This window comes from Schistocerca serialis, chromosome 6 (genome assembly GCF_023864345.2).
Source record: "Schistocerca serialis cubense isolate TAMUIC-IGC-003099 chromosome 6, iqSchSeri2.2, whole genome shotgun sequence".
NCBI lineage: Eukaryota > Metazoa > Arthropoda > Insecta > Orthoptera > Acrididae > Schistocerca > Schistocerca serialis.
In genome coordinates, this window is record NC_064643.1 from 596,817,294 (window position 1) to 596,835,211 (window position 17,918).

A 17,918-nucleotide genomic window follows, 5' to 3' on the forward strand; every position below is an offset into this window, starting at 1 on the left:
GGTCCGCGCCCACCAGACGCACTCCTAGGTGTTCCATCTTCGGTCTGGAATCCCATCTGTGGTACCAGGCATTCTCCCTGTGGTCCTTTCCCACTCACTGTGATCTGCTGGAGCGTTGCCATCCCATTTTCGGTCCGCTGCGGTTCTAGATGTTCCCTCTGCAGTCCACGCCCATCAGTCCCGACCCTGGGTGTTCCATATCTGGCCTGGTGCGCCTGGATCTCTCTATGGGGATCGTTCTCCATGTCTACGCATTCAGTTCTTCTATTTGTGGAGTGCTGCAGCTGTCCCCATTGCTTCTTCAGCAATTCCAGAGCAGGATCCCAGGCTGTACTTAGCTGGTACCCCGTGTCACGGTTCATGAGATTATCGGTCACTTTTATCTCTATTGACTCCCTTATTACACTGTCCCAAAATCTGGCCGTCTGTGCTAGAAACTCAGTTTCTTCATAATTCATAGCATAACCTAGTTCTAGGCAGTGTTCAGCAATGGCTGATTTTGTTGCCTGTATTAATCGGGTGTGCCTCTAATGTTCCTTGCACCAGATATCTACTGTTCTTGTCGTCTGGCCAATGTAGGACATGCCACATTGGCAAGGTATATTATAAATCCCTGGTTTCTGCAAACCCATATCGTCATTGACATTTCCCACCAGTCCCCCGATCTTGCTGGATGGACAGAAAACGCACTTGATATTGTGTTTATGGAGGATCCTACTGATTCTGGCAGAAATAGAGCCAGCATAGGGCAAATACGCCACCTTCTTTGCTTCATCTTGCTCTGCTTCTGGAACTTTTGGTGTAGTGGCTGGTTGGAGTGCCATCTCAATTTGTTTCGGTGTATATCCATTTTTGCAGAACACTGTTTTGAGATGCTCTATTTCTGTCGGTAGACTTTCTTGGTCTGACAAGGCACATGCTCTGTGGACCAATGTCTTAAGAACACTGTTCTTCTGTGCAGGGTAGTGCCAACTGGTGGCCTGCAGATATAAATCAGTGTGTGTGGGTTTTCGATACACACTGTGGCCAATTGATCCATCTGCTTTCCTTTTTACTAGTACATCCGGAAATGGCAGCTGGCCATTCTTCTCCTGTTCTATGGTGAACTTGATATTCGGGTGGCACGAGTTAAGATGTTCCAGAAACTCATTGAGCCTGTCCTTCCCATGAGGCCAGATTACGAAGGTGTCATGCACATACCTGAAGAAGCATGTGGGTTTATATCTGGCTGTCTCTAATGCCCTCTCCTCAAATCTCTCCATGAACATGTTGGCAACTACAGGAGACAATGGGCTATCCATAGCTACACCTTCAGTTTGCCAGTAATATTGGTTCCCGTACAGGAAATACGTGGTTGTCAGTGTATGCCTGAACAGGCCCAGTAGAGCACCATCAAATTTTTCTGCAATCAGTTCTAGGGAGTCTCTCAGTGGGACCCTGGTGAACAGTGATACCATGTCAAAACTAACCATCATGTCCGAATCTGTGATGCGTAATTGCTTGAGGTGTTGCAGGAAGTCTTCTGAGTTTTGGATGTGGTGAAAACATTTCCCCACATACGGTGACAGCAGATTTTTCAAATACTTGGCTGTTGCATACGTAGGTGCCCCAATATCATCTCAGTGTGGCAGCACCTCGTATGAGGGGAGGTCCACACCAGGTGACAGGGTGTTGCAGGCTGCCATTACAAGACTTGGGCTCACTTACCCATGACGTGACACCTGGTTTCAAGTCCACTCCCATGAACTTGGCACCTTCCAGCTGTGGGCCATCTTTGGGCCCACTTTAGCCAATGCTGGACTTTTGACTTGGAGGGCAGCCATTCGTGACTGCGGTTGTGCAGCTAACAAACTGCTTGTACTTGTTCAGGCAAACTGATGCTGTACACCACTGCTTGCAGGGGCGGACACCACTGCTTGGGGCTACCTTCCTCTGTAACAGTCATGGTGGGGCTTCTGCATCTGCAGGTGCACCCTGTCCTGAGTTACACAGTTTTACTGCAACAGTGTGCATTGTGCCACAGCTGTCATGCATTAGCATTCCAGCTCACCCACCAGCTGGTCGGTGGCTGCTTTTTGCATCAACACCCCCGACGTTTGTGCTTTCAGCATATGCTGAGGGGGCCTTACTACCATAGGATGATGCTATGAGTGGTGTAGCTTGTTTTCTAATAAATGTGTGACAGTGAATGATGTTTTTGTGAGCCACCATCAGATAATATCCTGATGACAACCCACAAGCTCAACTCAGCCCTGTCAATGTAGATGCCACCCACCCCAGGCCTCTCCACTTTGCAGTATGGATATTCTGGGCCCCCTTAATATTTTACCAGAGCTTTTCCTTCAGAACTTTTTTTAAAATTAAGGTGTTAAGTCAAATTAGGTTTCCAAATAATTTAGTCGTTCTCCTTCATATCACGTTAATCAATGTCCTTTCTCTTTAATTTCTTTTAGTAAGATTTTATTTCAGTCCATGATGTTTTGTGGCTCATTTCTGCATCTCTAGCTCTGTTTCTTCTATTTTTTTTCTTTTTTCTGTTTCCCCAGTTTCCATACCTCACAACCACGGCTTAAAATAACATGTACATGAGAGTAGTGCTCCTCACCAAATAAAGGTGGCACTCAGCAGCAGATGGGAGACGGGCTCATGGTAAAGACAGAAAATTGCCTCACTTTTATGTCAAGTCCTTCAGACCACACACACACACACACACACACACACACACACACACACAGGGAGATCCACAGGTTAGGTGCCTCAACGGGTGCGGGGCAAAGTCAGGACATGCGGGGACCAAGCAGCAATCGGTATTGTAATTGTCAACTGTCGAAGCTGCGTTGGTAAAGTACCGGAACTTCAAGCGCTGATAGAAAGCACCGAAGCTGAAATCGTTATAGGTACAGAAAGCTGGCTTAAGCCAGAGATAAATTCTGCCGAAATTTTTACAAAGGTACAGACGGTGTTTAGAAAGGATAGATTGCATGCAACCGGTGGTGGAGTGTTCGTCGCTGTTAGTAGTAGTTTATCCTGTAGTGAAGTAGAAGTGGATAGTTCCTGCGAATTATTATGGGTGGAGGTTACACTAAACAACCGAACTAGGTTAATAATTGGCTCCTTTTACCGACCTCCCGACTCAGCAGCATTAGTGGCAGAACAACTGAGAGAAAATTTGGAATGCATTTCACATAAATTTTCTCAGCATGTTATAGTCTTAGGTGGAGATTTCAATTTACCAGATATAGACTGGGACACTCAGATGTTTAGGACGGGTGGTACGGACAGAGCATAGAGTGACATTATATTGAGTGCACTATCCGAAAATTACCTCGAGCAATTAAACAGAGAACCGACTCGTGGAGATAACATCTTGGACCTACTGATAACAAACCGACCCGAACTTTTCGACTCTGTATGTACAGAACAGGGAATCAGTGATCATAAGGCCATTGCAGCATCCCTGAATATGGAAGTTAATAGGAATATAAAAAAAGGGAGGAAGGTTTATCTGTTTAGCAAGAGTAATAGAAGGCAGATTTCAGACTACCTAACAGATCAAAATGAAAATTTCTGTTCCGACACTGACAGTGTTGAGTGTTTATGGAAAAAGTTCAAGGCAATCGTAAAATGCGTTTTAGACAGGTACGTGCCGAGTAAAACGGTGAGGGACGGGAAAAACCCACCGTGGTACAACAACGAAGTTAGGAAACTACTGCGAAAGCAAAGAGAGCTCCACTCCAAGTTTAAACGCAGCCAAAACCTCTCAGACAAACAGAAGCTAAACGATGTCAAAGTTAGCGTAAGGAGGGCTATGCGTGAAGCGTTCATTGAATTCGAAAGTGAAATTCTATGTACCGACTTGACAGAAAATCCTAGGAAGTTCTGGTCTTACGTTAAATCAGTAAGTGGCTCGAAACAGCATATCCAGACACTACGGGATGATGATGGCATTGAAACAGAGGATGACACGCGTAAAGCTGAAATACTAAACACCTTTTTCCAAAGCTGTTTCACAGAGGAAGACCGCACTGCAGTTCCTTCTCTAAATCCTCGCACAAACGAAAAAATGGCTGACATCGAAATAAGTGTCCAAGGAATAGAAAAGCAACTGGAATCACTCAATAGAGGAAAGTCCACTGGACCTGACGGGATACCAATTCGATTCTACACAGAGTACGCGAAAGAACTTGCCCCCCTTCTAACAGCCGTGTACCACAAGTCTCTAGAGGAACGGAGGGTTCCAAATGATTGGAAAAGAGCACAGATAGTCCCAGTCTTCAAGACGGGTCGTCGAGCAGATGCGCAAAACTATAGACCTATATCTCTTACGTCGATCTCTTGTAGAATTTTAGAACATGTTTTTTGCTTGCGTATCATGTCATTTCTGGAAACCCAGAATCTACTTTCAACATGGATTCCGGAAACAGCGATCGTGTGAGACCCAACTCGCCTTATTTGTTCATGAGACCCAGAAAATATTAGATACAGGCTCCCAGGTATATGCTATTTTTCTTGACTTCTGGAAGGCGTTCGATACAGTTCCGCACTGTCGCCTGATAAACAAAGTAAGAGCCTACGGAATATCAGACCAGCTGTGTGGCTGGATTGAAGAGTTTTTAGCAAACAGAACACAGCATGTTGCCATCAATGGAGAGACGTCTACAGACGTTAAAGTAACCTCTGGCGTGCCACAGGGGAGTGTTATGGGACCATTGCTTTTCACAATATATATAAATGACTTAGTAGATAGTGTCGGAAGTTCCATGCGGCTTTTCGCGGATGATGGTGTAGTATACAGAGAAGTTGCAGCATTAGAAAATTGTAGCGAAATGCAGGAAGATCTGCAGCGGATAGGCACTTGGTGCAGGGAGTGGCAACTGACCCTTAACATAGATAAATGTAATGTATTGCGAATACATAGAAAGAAGGATCCTTTATTGTATGATTATATGATAGCAGAACAAACACTGGTAGCAGTTACTTCTGTAAAATATCTGGGAGTATGCGTGCGGAACGATTTGAAGTGGAATGATCATATAAAATTAATTGTTGGTAAGGCGGGTACCAGGTTGAGATTCATTGGGAGAGTGCTTAGAAAATGTAGTCCATCAACAATGGAGGTGGCTTACAAAACACTCGTTCGACCTATACTTGAGTATTGCTCATCAGTGTGGGATCCGTACCAGATCGGTCTGACGGATGAGATAGAGAAGATCCAAAGAAGAGCGGCGCGTTTCGTCACAGGGTTATTTGGTAACCGTGATAGCGTTACGGAGATGTTTAATAAACTCAAGTGGCAGACTCTGCAAGAGAGGCGCTCTGCATCGCGGTGTAGCTTGCTCGCCAGGTTTCGAGAGGGTGCGTTTCCGGATGAGGTATCGAATATATTGCTTCCCCCTACTTATACCTCCCGAGGAGATCACGAATGTAAAATTAGAGAGATTAGAGCGCGCACGGAGGCTTTCAGGCAGTCGTTCTTCCTGCGAACCATACGCGACTGGAACAGGAAAGGGAGGTACTGGCAGTGGCACGTAAAGTGCCCTCCGCCACACACCGTTGGGTGGCTTGCGGAGTATCGATGTAGATGTAGATGTAGATGTAGGTAGGTATGGATAGTGTGTATTGCGACCAGTAGCACTGGGTGTCACACATGACTGTGTTGCTTAGTGCTGATAAATCATGTGACTAATGAAGATGAGAATGAGTATGTAGGGAAACATAGCTGTACAGGGGTATGTGTGTGTTGGTATGTGTGCACACTCTTGAGTCTGAAAGCTTCCAATGTTGTTGTTTATATACCAGTGAACGACTCAATACCTGTATTACTAAGCAAGTTGTTTCCTTTACTCTTAAATTATTTATGTCCTTTTGTGACACATTGCTGTTACTGTATGCCAACAAGGCACTACCAACCCTGTTGTTAACTGTACTGTGCACTTGTCCTTCACGTTAAAGTAAATATCATTTTGTCTCAGCACTGTCAGTTTTGCCAAACATGTTGCTGATGCATCATGTACAGAATATGGTAACTCTCAGGAAACTGTACAGGTCAGTTGTAGTTTTGTATCAAAGCAACACAATAGTCCAGAAATTCAGTTAAATTTATTCTTGCAACTGAAGTTTTTGTTCCAGATATTTATACTTGACAAAATACTAATTTTATATGAGTATTGTGATTGTGTGCTTCAGTATAGAGTAGGAGTTTGGTAGTCCAGTGTGCTCTGGGACATGTAAATGCCAGATTATCAGATATACCAGATTATCACGGTCATTTTTAAAAACCTGGTTTAAAATAAGGGATATAAGTGAAACATATAGTTTTAAGGTACAAAACGGATATCTGCTATTTGTTAAACACAACAGCAGAAGTTACACTACAAAAAAATTAAAAGTGTGTACTACTTTTCTGGAAAGACAAAAATGAATTAAAAGTCGAATTCTGCACTGCTGTATTAAACCAGTTTAAAGCTCAAAGGCTTTCAAAAGTTCAATATACATAAATAATCCTTTTTACGCTCATTACAAAATAAAATCAGCAGCACTAATTTCAGAAGATTAACAACAAGCTGATTAATAAACATTTATGCCAAGAATATGGTGCAGTTTAATTGGAATCACTGTCTTTAAGAATAGCACAAATATGATTTTTTTTGTGGTCATGGAATATGTATGACTGGTATATACCACTATTAGTGTAGCTGAGATATTCTTCAGAGCCCACTGGAACATTACAGAAATGCTGACTTGTTTCTTGGATTGAGATATTTCTGAAAAAAATTGTTTTTTGTATGTGCACCTTCGTAACTTCAGAAGTGTTCTATTGTTGACTACTCTCAATGAATGTCACAAAAGTGTGTGAGGCTTCTGAAGTCTCAGTGCAACAGATGTGGGCTGTAGGTGTTTCTTCTTCGATAACTACATTTTTGTCAGTGTCTTGTACTGAAAATGCACTCTTTTCATTAGTGGGTGTGGATGTTTCTTTGAGGCATTGGGTTGTACAACAGACCACACCAAGCTAGAAATAAAGGAAAATTTCTGATGCAGGCTGGACAATTAGGTCTGCCAGACTATCGAGTGCTGAATTATCATGGTCTTACTGTATACAAAGAAGTGATCATTCATTAGTACTGTTATAAGGCATGTATCATATATTTATTTGCTATTGAAGATTGCAGAGTGTCCTATCAGTTTTCTTTTAGCAAGTGTGTGTTTCAGATTTGATGTTCTAATGTAACTTCAGTTTCTTGTGTTACTCACATATTTAGTAAGTAACTACTGTTTCAGATTCATTGTTTTCGGGCTCTTCTTGAGAAGATTTTGGTCAAGCATTGGCCTCATTTACGGCACTCTGTTGTCAAAAGCATCAAACATTACAGTGGCCTGAATTTTCGAGAGTAAGTACAGCTAATGCACAAGATAGTCACTGAAGATTGCATTTGTGTTCCCAGGAGTTGCCAAAATTTTCTCTGTATAGTACGTTCAGATGAGACCACACACAAGCTAATAATTAAAACACAAACAACTGCTAAGTATTGAAGAGAATAGACATAAGAATCAAAAAGTAGATGTTGTATCTCATTCATAACTTTCAACCAGCATCTTTATAAGAAGGAACAGGTAAGAAATAGGCAAGATAAAAAGGATAGCACCGCAGCTGGTGGAGAGAAGAAAGAATTCAGGCAAACCTTACATCAGAGTGGACACAAGTTTTGAAAAGATTGGGAAGTAACAATGGATTGCTAACTTTGATTCAAAATTCAAAGTATTGAAATGATTTACAGCTAATCAACTCAGAGAAAACAAAAGTGTGTAAACTGGAAGAGTTGAACAAAAAGATGGTGTGATGAGGGGTAAAGTAATAGGGGGAAAAAAATTTGGTATGAAGTAATGGAGACAGGTACTAATAGAAAAATGAAGGAGGAGGATAGACTTTGTGAGAGAAAGAAAAAGACAATGAAGGAACAGGACAAAGAAAAATGAGTTAAAATTGCACACTGAAACTCAACTATGTACCTGCTCAGATAGTCTGTGTGTTAAAGTGTGATTTCCACAACAGTGAGGTATGCCAGCCTCAGATTGAATTCGCCTGACAGAGTAACAATAAAGGGCAGTGCGCTGGTCAGCCTGGATATACTTTTTAGTGAGTTTCCTTCATTCCACTAGGTGAATACTGAACAGGTACCTAACATTGAGAAAACGTCTGCTCATTTTCACGTGATTAACACTACACGCAGACAGTTGGGGTACAGATATTCTGAGCCAGGGGGTAACAGGATTGGGTCATTCCACATCAAAACATGCAATAATTCAAAGATGTGTAACCCTCAATCTCATATTTTCACAAAACTTTGCACATTTGCTTATTCTTATAACTTAGGAACTTCTTACAAATCTTTTTGGGCTCAAACCACAACTCTATTTTATATTGAATTTTAAATGTAGTGATATTCTGATAACTGGGATCTGCAAGAATTTCAATGCAAAATGGTACTTATCTACATAAATGTCCATACTCAGATGTTTATGAAACTTTTGATTTGAAATTTTTTCATAAATTAAGTAAAACATATTGTTAACAGATATCCAGTTTCGAAGTAGCAAAGCTACAAAGAAATTTTTTTACAAACATTAATGTATGTCAATTTTCAATTTCAGAAAAATTGCAAGAATGCAGAAAAATCCGTATACCACATTTCTCCAACCTGCTGGGAACCTGATTTTGGTCTTAAATAATCCTCTAGATTGTAAGCTTTCTAATAAAATAGAAATTTTATCGGTTCTTCTGCTAATTGACACACGCATCTGAAATCAAAATACTTTTTGCTGTGTTGGAAAAAGAGTCATTTTAAGTAAGCTCATCCACTCACTGCCTCAGACGCAAGGGTATCAAATTAGCGTATTTAGGTATAACTCATTCCAGGCAAGCAAGTTAACTTTAAGTCTGAAAATTTATTTCCTTTCATTTGATTAATTCAGTAATTTTTTTAAAGACTGTAATATATATGATTTATATATTCAGCCAATCACTTGCTCACAGCGATAAAAAAGTTTTCTTAGGCAGCAGTAGCTTGTTTAAAACCTGTATAGGCATGAAAACACCGCAACAGTTGCTAAAATTCATTGTTGAGAATAACTGGCATGTAACCATTTGTCTATTTCACCTCAGTTGCTCTTTGTCTTTCTGTGAGATATGTCATATGTGTTTGTGGTGTGGCCCTATCATTCCACTTGTATAAAGTATGTTTTAAGTGAATTAGTGCTCAGTTAATTGCAATGGAAAATGTGAATTCATGCATTGTTGGAAAATTACTAAAAGCACTATGTCATTTGACAACCTATACCTTAGTAAAAACTTCACAAAAAACATAAGAGCTGAGTGAGCACCAACAAGATTTGATATTGCTGCGATCCAATATTAGCTTTCCACAACATCAAGAAAGTGCTACTATACGTGGACACCACAGATACTATTACTTACAAGTTTTAGAAGGTCATCAAAGAACTCGTTGTGATCCTTTCAAAAAACACAGACAAATAGTAAAAAATCCTGGAGGTCAGTTTGCTTGTCTTTAACAAAAACATTAAGTGCTAAAAGAATCTATGTAAAACCAGACCAAAAACTGTGCTCTACATTTTGTAAGATTTGTGAACAGGAACTGACATCAGTGATAGAAATGAAAGTGTTGCAGGTGACCCAGAGGTGACATTTCATGAATCATTACTGAAAAGTCAAAATCAAAATATTGAGGATACAAATAAAACTTAACATGATTTGGGGGTGTTCTCCCTTAAAACTTCTCTCCATTCCAAAGCACAGCAGGGCTTAATATAACAAAAAGAAGGTAGAAAAAAATGAAGCATGTTTAGGAAGGAAAAGTGTGCAGGGCATTAGATTGCAGTATTGAAGATTCTGACCACATAGAAGAAAAATTTTATGATGAAATTGTTAAGAAAGCCAAAGATTTTGATGCCATGATATTGTTAGTGAAAGAAAAAGTGGTTAGTGTTAGAATGCCTGAAAAAAAAAATTCAAATTTTAACTTTAGCTCCATGATCTTCATCAAAAGAAAACATAATGTCAGAATTCAATGTTAGTGAGTATGTGGTTTGACAAACAAGGAAACTGAAAACATAAATGGGTATTTTATCAATTCCTAAACCAAAAAGGGGGAAAGTTATTGCTGATGAAGTGGTATAGATTGTCACTGATTTCTACCAAAATTATGAATATGCTCGAATGTTACCAGGAGCAAAAGACAAAGTTAGCATTCAGAAGAATGTATATATGCTAGAAAGACTCATTCTTTGAAACTTAAGAGAACTGCACTCTTATTTTGAATGGGAGAATCCTTGGTCTATCTAAATGTTCACTAAGACCGAAGTGGTGTATTTTAGCTGATCCTGCCAGCACTCATTCAGTGTGTGTGTGTGTTGGGGAAGGGGGGAGGGGGATCCACCAAAACATAAAACTGCTTTTGGATGCGGAAAACACTGAAGAAACATACAACGAACTTATAAAATTTCTTGTGTGTGACTCTGAATTCTATGACTGTATGCTTAATCACTGTGATAATTGTCCCAGTGATGACAAACTGCCAGAATTATTAAAACAGAAATTAGCGTACAAAGATACTGATGATGAAATTGCCAGTGAATAAACACAGATCGTTGCGCACAATTGGTAAAACAGTCTGCAACTGTGGGTGAGTACATAGACTTGTTGGTAACAAAATTACAAGCACTTAAACTACACTCATTTATATCTGAAGTGTCAGTCAAAATAATTGAAAATATTGAAGAAAATCTAACCCTGGAAAAAGCAATTCTGTTAATGGACTCTGCTGAAAACTATAGTTATATAATTCAGAACGAAGTTCAGAGTTACCACTGGATAAGAAACAGCTGTACAACAATCATGTTTGTGTTTATGTGGTAAATGAAGAAAGTAAATTGGTAATAGTGAACCATTGCTTTATAAATGATTATATGGGACATGATTTAGAATTAGCAAATGCTGTGCAGAAAGAAATGGTTAATTGGCTGATAGAGCATTACCCACAAGTGAAGAGAGTGCATTATTTCCCTGATGGATACGCTGCTATATATAAAAATAGAAAAAGCTTTAAAAAGTTGTGTGATCACAGAACAATTTTTATATTGATGCTGAGCATTTGTCTTTCGCTACTAGCCCCAGTAAATCTGTGTGCGATGGTTTGGGAGGAACTGTAAAACATATATTGAGAAGAGCTAGTCTTCAACTAGTGGATGATGCACAAATAACAAATGCATCTGGTGGTCATAATTTCTGCAAGGCTATTATTGACAAATGTTTTCTTCACTTCTTAGAGAAAGTCAATGTAGATTTCCTATGCAAGAACTTCGAGAAGAGATTTTCGACAACTCGCACAATATCTGGTACCAGGAATATCCACCATTACAAACCACTTTCTTGTGATTCTTTAGAGATTAGAAGAGTAAACTCTTCTGAAAAGCCTTCCTTGATTTTTTCATTCAATGAAAATGCCACACAATGGACATGCACCCGTCCTCAACAAAATTCGTTTGTAGCAGCTGTATCTGATGGCATGTGGTACTTTGCCTTTGTCAAAAATGTCTGTGATAAAGGAGGAGACGTTCAACTACTTTTTCTCCACCTACCTGAACCAGCAGTATCATTCTTTTGGCCTTATTTTGTGACTTTGGAAAACATTTTATGTACTGTTGGTGTACCTAAATCAACATCATTAGGCAGGATGTATTCCTTTAATGAAAAAGATATGAAGTTATCAGAATGCTAATTTGATAACATAAATAAAGTTAACCCTTGTAATGAAAATGTTTCAATTAAATTTATAACTTTTGACCCTGTACTTTCATGAGGCAGCCTTACTATAGGTTGTCAGTTTACATAACTTGATTTGAATGATCTCTCGAACAATGATGTGATATATGTTAAATGAACATCCAGTATCTATCAAAACTCAGGGTACTTGTTCTTTTTCTTTTTTAAAAAAATAATATCGGAGTTTCAATAAAAATAAATCATGTATCAGCTGCCAGGAAGTGTTTGACACATTTAAAAATCATTGTTTGGACCACAACAGATTAAGTTGATTTTCTATATTCCCTTAAGTCAAGAAAAGTTACTAATTTTTTCCCAATAAAGCTCCATACCTTCTGTGATATCTGGGGAAATACAACAGTAATGTGTTGGAAATAAGATACTTTCTGTTACTATTATTATTGTTGTTGTTGTTATTTTTGTCTGAAATAATGCAATCCTAATGACAAACTTAAGTTGCGGCATTTACGTTTGTGTAAGAAATGTCCATTATTTCCCCTCAATCTACATGAGGTATGTGACTATTGTCTAGCAGAAAATAACAAGTAGAAAAAGTTTCATGAAGATACGAAGCAGTGGGTGTCGGCTCTTGTGATTTCAGATTAATTTGTGTGTCCATTCATAGAAAACCCATTAATAATTTTATTTTCTTACAGTGTTTACGGTCTTGGGAATTATTTAAGACCAATTATATGTTCCCACCAGGTTGGAGAAATGTGAGGCAGTTTTCAGCATTTTTCAATACATCTATACTTTTCCAAAAAAAATGGGAAGTGACACGTATCAAATTTTTTTGTATTGTTCTTTGTAACTTTACTGCTTAATTACATGTCTGTTAAGTATGTGCTTCCCTTAACTTAGGAAAAAAATTCCAAATCAAAAGCTTCAACAACACCTGAGTCATGGGCATTTGTATAGATATGTACCATTTTGCAAAGCCCAATTATCAGATTGCAAAGCCCAACTATCAGAGTGTCATTACATTTAAAACTCGATAAAAAAAAAAGTGTTAGTCTGAGAGCAAAAACATTGTGCATAAATTCTTATGTTATAAGTATAAGCAAATGTGCAACGTTTCATGAAGATCTGAGACGATGGGGTGACATGACCTGCGTGATTTGACAGGTCGCGACAGCAAGAGCATCCAGCCACTGGTTAAACTAACCAACCATGCCGAACCCATTTATAATCATGTTGACCCAGCACCGATCCAGGACAAAGGCACAATAAAACAAAGAAGACTGAAACTCAGGTACATGCTGGAAATAGATTACCATCCCTGAATTTAATTTTATCATGACCCATCTCCAAACATGATAAAAGTGTTCCCCTTGTTACGATATAGCAGTCTGAACTGGAATCGTACTGCCAGCCACAGAAGATGTATGACATCCACAAGTCATATCCTCACATTACTTACAGCTATCCAAAATCCTTCTTTACCATTCCAAATAAATATGTGGCTTCCTAATTAACACCCACAATATATTTCTGGGGTTCTTAATGATACCACAAAACGATCCAGTCTATCTAATTATTTTTATACATGTGAGTGTTCAGTTGCCAGCCCTGTCATGCCCATGCTGTACAGTACGAAATAAGTCTTTCAGCACCAATTATAGGATATACAGGGTGAGTGACCTAACATTACCGCTGGATATATTTCGTAATCCAAATCAAATACTGATGAATCGATTCCACAGACCGAATGTGAGGAGAGGGGCTAGTGTAATTGGTTAATACAAACCATAAAAAAATGCACGGAAGTATGTTTTTTAACACAAACCTACGTTTTTTTAAATGGAACCCCGTTAGTTTTGTTAGCACATCTAAACATATAAACAAATACGTAATCAGTGCCATTTGTTGCATTGTAAAATGTTAATTACATCCAGAGATATTGTAACCTAAAGTTGACGCTTGAGTATCACTCCTCCACTGTTCGATCGTGTGTATCGGAGAGCACTGAATTACGTAGGGATCCAAAGGGAACGGTGATGGACCTTAGGTACAGAAGAGACTGGAACAGCACATTACGTCCACATGCTAACACCTTTTTATTGGTCTTTTTCACTGACGCACATGTACATTACCATGAGGGGTGAGGTACACGTACACACGTGGTTTCCGTTTTCAATTACGGAGTGGAATAGAGTGTGTCCCAACATGTCAGGCCAGTAGATGTTCAATGTGGCGGCCATCATTTGCTGCACACAATTGCAATCTCTGGCATAATGAATGTCGCACACGCAGCAGTACATCTGGTGTAATGTCGCCGCAGGCTGTCACAATACGTTGTTTCATATTCTCTGGGGTTGTCGGCACATCACGGTACACATTCTCCTTTAACGTACCCCACAGAAAGAAGTCCAGAGGTGTAAGATCAAGAGAACGGGCTGGCCAATTTATGCGTCCTCCATGTCCTATGAAACGGCCGTCGAACATCCTGTCAAGGGTCAGCCTAGTGTTAATTGCGGAATGTGCAGGTGCACCATCATGCTGATACCACATACATCGACGCGTTTCCAGTGGGACATTTTCGAGCAACGTTGGCAGATCATTCTGTAGAAACGCGATGTATGTTGCAGCTGTTTGGGCCCCTGCAATGAAGTGAGGACCAATGAGGTGGTCGCCAATGATTCCGCACCATACATTTACAGTCCACGGTCGCTGTCGCTCTACCTGTCTGAGCCAGTGAGGATTGTCCACGGACCAGTAATGCATGTTCCGTAGATTCACTGCCCCGTGGTTTGTGAAACCCGCTTCATCGGTAAAAAGGTAGAATGCAACGCATTCTCTGTTAATGCCCATTGACAGAATTGCACTCGATGATTAAAGTCATCACCACGTAATTGCTGATGTAGCGACACATGAAACGGGTGAAAGCGGTGACGATGCAGTATGCGCATGACACTACTTTGACTCAGTCCACCGGCTCTCGCAATGTCCCGTGTACTCATGTGTGGGTTCATGGCAACAGCATCTAACACACCAACTGCACCTGCTTCTCCTGTGACGGGCCTGTTATGGACCCGTTTGCGTGCTACGACCATACCTGTTGCATACAGTTGGCGGTAGATGTTTTGCAATGTGCGGCACGTTGGATGCTCTCTGTCCGGGTACCGTTCTGCATATGCCCTGCAGGCTTCAGCTCCATTTCGTCGACACTCGCCATAGATGAGTATCATCTCCGCCTTTTCAGAGTTCGAATACACCATGGTCACAGTTCCTACAACACTACACTATCACAGACGTCTGGTAACACGGTGTACTATAGTTGGTCTGCGTGCGGAGATGAAAGCAGAATAACAATAGCAACAAGTGCTACATGTGGACACTGCGACAGCTAGACCAAACCACAACAGTGCACTACAGCCACACTCATAAACACGGTCATCATCGTAAACATGTCCCTGCAGATGCTGCTCGCCGACCGTGGCCCGTGTTTGTTACAACACACAACTGAACATCGGAGGTTTCAAGTGTCAACTTTAGGTTACAATATCTCTGGATGTAATTAACATTTTACAATGCAACAAACGGCACTGATTACGTATTTGTTTATATGTTCAGATGTGCTAACAAAACTAATGTGGTCCCATTTAAAAAAACATAGGTTTGTGTTAAAAAACATACTTCCGTGCATTTTTGTATGGTTTGTATTAAACAATTACACTAGCCCCTCTCCTCACGTTCGGTCTGTGGAATCGGTTCATCAGTATTTGATGTGGTTTACGAAATATATCCTGTATATAACAAAGGATAGGGTCTCTATAGACTGAATGTGTTCAACATCAGTTGGCCACTAGGTTTTGACTAGCATTTTACATCACTTCAAAGTGGCCTGCCAGCAGCTAAAATGCCCACAGGATGGATCAGTCTTCATCACCTGTCACAAGAACTAATTCTTTCCCCTCTTCTTTTCTCACCCCGTTCCGTCCCATCTCCAAACCAGACTGTCTTTTCTCCTGTTTCTTTTTGCTTCTATTCCATCCCATCTCCTTCCTTGAAACTATATTTTTGTCCTGAGCTGTATCCTTTTACCACCATGTATGTCGCTCCCAGCATGTCCACTCCTTAACCCATTCTTCTTCTTCTTCTTCTTCTTCTTCTTCTTCTTCTTCTTACAGTAGGGTGTGTCAAATAGTTTTACTTCATTTTTCAGGAAATGAGGGGGTCATAAAGTTGTCTTTTGGTTAGCAATTCCCAATTATATTTACAAGAAATGGTAATTACATTGTTTTGCTTGGTAAATAGGCACTTCAGTTTCATTATATTTAGTCGTTTCATTAAAAATACACAGCAAACTGCCTTCTTTCAAGAAGTGCCTTCTTATCATTATTTCTGCCCTTGCTCTGATGATAAGAATATACCATAAAATCTGTAAACTTTTTTAATGCCACTCTTAAAGTTTTTAAACTGGCAATAATCAAGCGCAGGACAGTGTCTTTTTATTAATGTCTTATAAAAGGTGACTTTTTCTTGTCTTCCTTTTTGCAGACTCAAATAGTTTCTTCCACTTGCAAAATCTGAAAACTTGGAATCATGGCTAGTGAAAGGAATATGAGACTGGCAATTACCACTCACATGGGTAACTTCATTGGAACTGATTGATAAATGCTGCCTTCTGAACTCCTAACTCTGCAAGATGTTCTAAGATTTGCGTTCTCTTGAGAGAGAATATTGGAGAAATGTCAAAAATTACCCAGCAGCTGCTCTTGAAAAGGATATTTATCTAAAAGTACTTGGAAAATAGGGGATAGCAAACAATTGTTTTGTGGTGCCAATTTTAAATTCGAGAGTTGCAATCCTGAAGAAGATAGAGTAAAACTGGGAAAAGGCCAAAAACATATCACTTAGCAGAGGAAAACGGAAGTGAAAGAGGTTTTCATAGCAGTGTTAGACAAACTCTTCGACATTCTCAATTGCAAGTGTGAGATTAAGCTATGTTCAGAATTTCAGGGTCCACGTTCACGTGGCACTGACTGTAAACATGAGGTACACATCTCCTGCTCTTTTTCTAAGGATATGAAGATCCCTATCAAAGAACTAGTGCTTATTAAATGTCAAAGAGAGAAGGTTGGATTTGTAGGTAGTGGAGAGCGGGCAGGGTAATTACAAGGAGAAATAATCACTCGTTCTCCCGTCACTTACTATGAATACTTTTACTGTCTCAGCTTATACACAATGCGTGTAGCATAGAGGATGTAGTACAGAGAACTCATCTGGCAAGGATACAGTTGTTCTTGCTGTGGTAGGGCAGTGATATTATTGGGGGTTCTACGTCCCCACAGAGCCCCTCCCCCACAAGTGCGGATCGCATTGACTGGTGTATGTTGTGATGTGTTGTCCTACTGGCCATAGCAAGGGCCAATATATCGTAATCTGCCAGGTGCCTGGGCAGCTGTAAAGGGCGGCTGGCCCATGCTTTCAGCGGTGGTGGTGATGGGGCCCTGGCGATGTCTGTCGAGGTGTTAGTGGCTGGTGGTGCGTCGTCTGGTGTTGGTGAGGCTGTTGGTCCATCGACGGTGGTGTCCCGAGTGTCAAGTGCTCAGGGGCTGATACGAGCAGGTAGCCATCTGAAGAAAGAGTGGATTTCAGACCTGCTGTGTCGATCATAGGCGGAAGGGATGTGGAGTGCCCTAATAACCTCGAGACCGTGCTATAGCCTGACTGTTGTCGAATTTGGCCATAACCACGAGTAGTGAATTCTGCTGTGTTACGGGAATGTCTCACAGGTCTAGGATGACTGTAAATTGGCTTGGGAGACCTTCAGCTGCGGCCAGTGGAGGGTAAATACTGGTTGTGTCCGCTAAAGTCCACACCGGCTTTAGGCGGTTCAGTGACACTGTTGTTGTTTTTCCAGCTTGCAAGATATTAAAAGTGTTTCACCCTCATTTCAACACCTTGTATGGGCCACTGTACACAGGGTGGAGGGCGGTTTTGGTGGCTTCAGTTCTGAGCATGACATGTGTACATGATTGGAGATCTTTTTGCACAAAGATGGTCAGTTTGGCGTGGTAGGATGGCAGTGGGATGCGGACGTGGTGGGTGTGGTCCCTGACTCATTTTACTAGGT

General features: G+C 40.5%; 1 protein-coding gene across 7 annotated transcripts in view; it reads left to right on the plus strand.

Moving 5' to 3' along the window:
* The window catches only part of LOC126484369 (methyltransferase-like protein 25B), a 96,797-nt gene that overhangs the window by 60,442 nt on the left and 18,437 nt on the right, over positions 1-17,918 (plus strand). For all 7 annotated transcript variants that reach the window (XM_050107843.1, XM_050107840.1, XM_050107847.1 and 4 more), the window contains one exon: positions 7,282-7,391. In XM_050107843.1, the coding sequence (XP_049963800.1) occupies positions 7,282-7,391 (110 nt within the window). The remainder of the gene's footprint in view (positions 1-7,281; positions 7,392-17,918) is intronic.